This window comes from Mesoplodon mirus (genome assembly GCF_964341445.2).
Source record: "Mesoplodon mirus genome assembly, chromosome: 9".
In the NCBI taxonomy this organism is placed as follows: Eukaryota; Metazoa; Chordata; class Mammalia; order Artiodactyla; family Ziphiidae; genus Mesoplodon; species Mesoplodon mirus.
The window spans coordinates 104,391,571-104,396,075 of record NC_138985.1 but is presented as its reverse complement, the minus strand read 5'-3'; the positions used below and the strand labels follow the sequence as shown (position 1 = coordinate 104,396,075).

The following is a 4,505-nucleotide window of genomic DNA, read 5'->3' as shown; positions in this document are numbered from 1 at the left end:
AATGAGGGAACACTGAGATCAGAAGAAAAGAGGACTGTGAGGGCAAGCTTCCTTTAGCAAATAATACATGAGATGATATTTATTTATTTATCAGCTATTATGTGCTCATCCACTAGAGGATACAAATAAACATACTGTGACATCTAGGAGGGAAATATGAAATTCAACACAAAACAACTGAATAAGTTATATAAGAAGACAAAATATCATTGAAAAAGGTACAGTTCACTTACAGATAACAGAAAGCACTCCAGCTGTTTGAAGCAGAAAGGTACTTAATACAGGGAAATGGGTGCTTACAAAAAGTGCTGAAAGGCGTACAGGAACAGTCTCTAGTCTCTGCCACCAAGACTGACTCCTGGCATAGTATCCAGAATGGACTGTTAAAGCAGCTGCTACCTCTGTCTCAGTCAGGAAACTGAGAAGTCAGGAAGCTGTCGCCAAAACTGTTTCCCGAGTGTTTAATGCTTGCTAGATAAAACAGCTAATTCATATGCTGCCATCTCTCTCTCCCACTTAACTCAGGAATTTACTCACAGTCTTAGAAACCCCACTTTGGATCAGAGCCCAAGAGAATTCTCTATTCAAGGGGTATGCCCTTAGAACACAGATTGATGCAGACCTCAGGACATAGCCAAGAGCCCGTGGTTAAGGTGGATGTGGTGAGGTCACATTAACGTGAGTAATATCCAGGTGAGGCATTAAAGGAGAAAGGATGGAGGAGGGAAGAGCAGGCACCAAATCAAATCACTTCTTTCTAATCAATTGTAACAGACTAGCCAGATCGGATGGCCTGGCAGTAAGCCAGTTTCTTCAGAGCCTCTCTGACCTCTCGGTTCCTTAGACAATAAATGAAAGGGTTAAGAGCAGGGGTAACAATGGCATAGACGATGGAAATAACTTGGTTCATGGTGAAGGCATGAATGGCTCGGGGCCAGACATACATGAAAATAGTAGCTGAACAGAAGATGGTGACCACCACGAGGTGGGAGGCACAAGTAGAAAACGCCTTCTGCTTTCCTGTGGGCATGCGTAGGATGGTGGCCAGAATGCATCCACAGGACAGGACAGTGAGAGAGAGGGGGAAGAGGAAGATGACCAGTGCCAGGACAAAGTCCACCAATTCAGCTGTGGACATGTCTGTGCAGGAGAGGTTAAGTACTGGAGAGGTATCACAGAAGAAATGATTGATGACATTGGGGCCACAGAAGCTGAGGCAAGAGATGAAGTAGATCTTAGCCAAGGAGATGCCAAAGCCATTGGTACAGGAACCAAGAGACAGGAGGAAGCAGAGCCCCTGGCTCGTAATGGTGGGATAGTGCAGTGGGCGGCAGATGGCCACATAACGGTCATAGGCCACGGCAGCCAGGAGCACACATTCTGTGCACATGAGTGCAATGAAGAAGTAAAGCTGTATCATACAGTGAGTGAAGGAGATGCTGCTGCTCACACACCAAAAACTAAACAGCAACTTGGGTACAGTCACAGAGATGTACCAGGTCTCCAAGAAGGACAGGTTGGCCAGGAAGAAGTACACAGGCTTGTGCAGTGGCAGGTTCTGCTGCACCAACAGGAAGATGATCACATTTTCAGCCACTGTCAGAATACAGGCCACGAGGAACATGAGGAACACTGTTGCATGCACACCCCAGTTCCCAGGAAACCCCACCAGAATGAACCTGGTGACCCGTATCTGGTTCTCCACATCCATATTGGAGACAAAGGGCTTAACTCTCCTGGGGGAAAAAAATCACTTGGTCAGACTTCCATCTTTTGCCTTCTCTGACTAGTAATAACAGTAACAGATATCATGTTTTAATAGTATATTATAGGCTAGATCATACACTGGGTACATTATGCACATAATGTAATTTGATTCTCACATAGCCTCTTTATACATGTTATTATACCCATCTTAGTCATGAAGAAACTGAGCTTTGGAAAGGCATTAAGTTACTTAACCACATTCCCACTGGCAGCAGGGCAGGAATCACATTCAAGTCCAAGTCTAAACAACATGCTCTATCTAATATCCTACACTGCCCTTCACAACCACACCCAAATTAAACAGTATCAAACTGCCATGTTCCATGTTACCAGTGCCAATTCTAAAGGATACACCTGCCTTTCTTGGCCTTTCATCCACCCAGAGCTCTGGAAATTCTACCTTTACAATTCATTTATCCCTGACATACCAATACTTTTTTCCCTCTACAATCCATGGAGATAGAGTGAAACCTGTAACATTCTGTGAGGTACATGAGAAGGTGCGATGAGGAGAGTTAGGCTTTTCAGTATTAAAAACCTGGACCCCAGTCAAGTACCAGGTTTGCCCATAGATTGCTATATGAACCTTGAAACCTTATCCTCTCTGAAACCCAATTTCCTCTTCTGCAAATGTGAATATTATTTATCTAGCTTATGTCAATGTGGATCAAAACCCAAATGAAATAATGTAAATAAAATTTTATATAAACTCTAAATGACAGTAAGTGTGAAAGGGCTCTTACCCCATATTAGGGCATTAAACAGTAGGGATGGACTAATAGTAGTGAGGAGAGTAACTGCTATGGGCCAAGCAGAATGGTGAGCATACTTGGGCTTCCTCTTGGGGAGATTTAAGTCCTTGGGGGTGGAGGTGAGAGTCTCTCGGAGGAGATTTTTTATAAAATAAGCAAACAATAAGAAATACATAATAAAATATGAGACATTTTCTACAAAGGTTAAAAAACTGAACCTGATACTCATGTGATTGGGGAAGGTCCCTCTGACCTCTGGGGAGATAACATTTAGAGAGAGAAGGATGCCAGGGCCCCAGCCCATTGAAGAGTGAGGTGGGAGAGAGCTGCACTGAGATGAGGCCAGAGCTGTGCTGTGATGGATGGGGGAGGGAGCACACGAATAGGTGGGAAAGGTGGGCAGGGCCAGCACGTGCAAGACCCCATAGGTCATAACAGGGGATCCGAATAGTGGTCTAAAGGCAATGAGAGAGACAGCTCCAAGATGGCGGAGGAGTAAGACATGGAGAGCACCTTCCTCCCCACAAATACATCAGAAATACATCTACGTGTGGAACAACTCCTACAGAACACCTACTGAATGCTGGCAGAAGACCTCAGACTTCCCAAAAGGCAAGAAAGTCCCCACGTACCTGGGTAGAGAAAACGAAAAAAGAAAAAAACAGAGACAAAAGAATAGGGACGGGACCTGCACCAGTGGGAGGGAGCAGTGAGGGAGGAAAGGTTTCCACACACTAGGAGCCCCTTCACTGGCATAGATGGGGGGTGGGCAGGGGGGAAGTTTCGGAGCCACGGAGGAGAGCACAGCAACAGGGGTGCAGAGGGCAAAGCGGAGAGATTCCCACACAGAGGATTGGTGCCAACTAGCACTCACTAGCCCGAGAGGATTGTATGCTCACCTGCCAGTGCAGGAGGGGGCTGGGAGCTGAGGCTCGGGTGTTGGAGGTCAGATCCCAGGGAGAGGACTGGGGTTGGCTGTGTGAACACAGCCTAGTGCGCCACAGCTAGCCGGGAGGGAGACCGGGAAAATGTCTGGAACTGCCTAAGAGGCAAGAGACCATTGTTTCAGGGTGCACAGGAAAGGGGATTCAAAACACTGCCTAAACGAGCTCCAGAGATGGGCGCAAGCCGTGGTGATCAGCGTGGACACCAAAGATGGGCATGAAATGCTAAGGCTGCTGCAGCCACCAAGAAGCCTGTGTGCAAGCACAGGTCACACTCCACACCTCCCCTCCCGGGAGCCTGTGCAGCCCGCCACTGCCAGAGTCCCATGATCCAGGGACAACTTCCCCAGGAGAACACACATCGTGCCTCAGGCTGTTGCAACAGCACGCCGGCCTCTGCCGCTGCAGGTTCATCCTGCACTCCGTACCCCTCCCTCTCCACCGGCCTGAGTGAGCCAGAGCCCCCGAATCAGCTGCTCCTTTAACCCCGTCCTGTCTGGGCGGGAACAGGCACCCTCAGGCGACCTACACGCAGAGGCAGGGCCAAATCCAAAGCTGAACCCCAGGAGCTGTGCGAACAAAGAAGAGAAAGGGAAATCTCTCCCAGCAGCCTCAGCAGCAGCAGATTAAACCTCCATAATCAAATTGATGTACCCTGCATCTGTGGAATATCTGTATTCCAGGTACAAATCATCAAATAATACAACAAATCATCCCAAAGTTGAGGCGGTGGACATTGGGATCAACTGTAGACTTGGGGTTTGCTTTCTGCATCTAAATTGCTTCTGGTTTTATGTTTATCTTAGTTTAGTATTTAGAGTTTATTATCCTTATTACCACTGGTATATTTGTTTATTGATTTTCGTGCTCTCTTCCTTTTATATATATATATTTTTCTTTTTTTCCTTTTTCTCCTTTTGTGTCTGTGTATGTGTAGGCTTCTTTGTGTGATTTTGTCTCTACAGCTTTGCTTTTACCATTTGTCCTGGGTTCTGTTTGTCAGTTTTTATTTTTTTATATTTTTAGTTTAGTTTTTAGCACT

General features: G+C 46.3%; 1 protein-coding gene across 1 annotated transcript; it reads right to left on the bottom strand.

The window, feature by feature from the left end:
* Window positions 1–775: 775 nt before the first annotated feature.
* On the bottom strand, window positions 776–1,735 carry OR6B1 (olfactory receptor family 6 subfamily B member 1; the record flags this gene model as incomplete). The annotated part of the gene is made up of 1 exon (XM_082632381.1): window positions 776–1,735. Exon 1 carries the CDS (start codon window positions 1,709–1,711, stop codon window positions 776–778), a length of 936 nt encoding a protein of 311 aa, XP_082488507.1. The 5' UTR covers window positions 1,712–1,735.
* Between the last annotated feature and the right edge of the window lie 2,770 nt (window positions 1,736–4,505).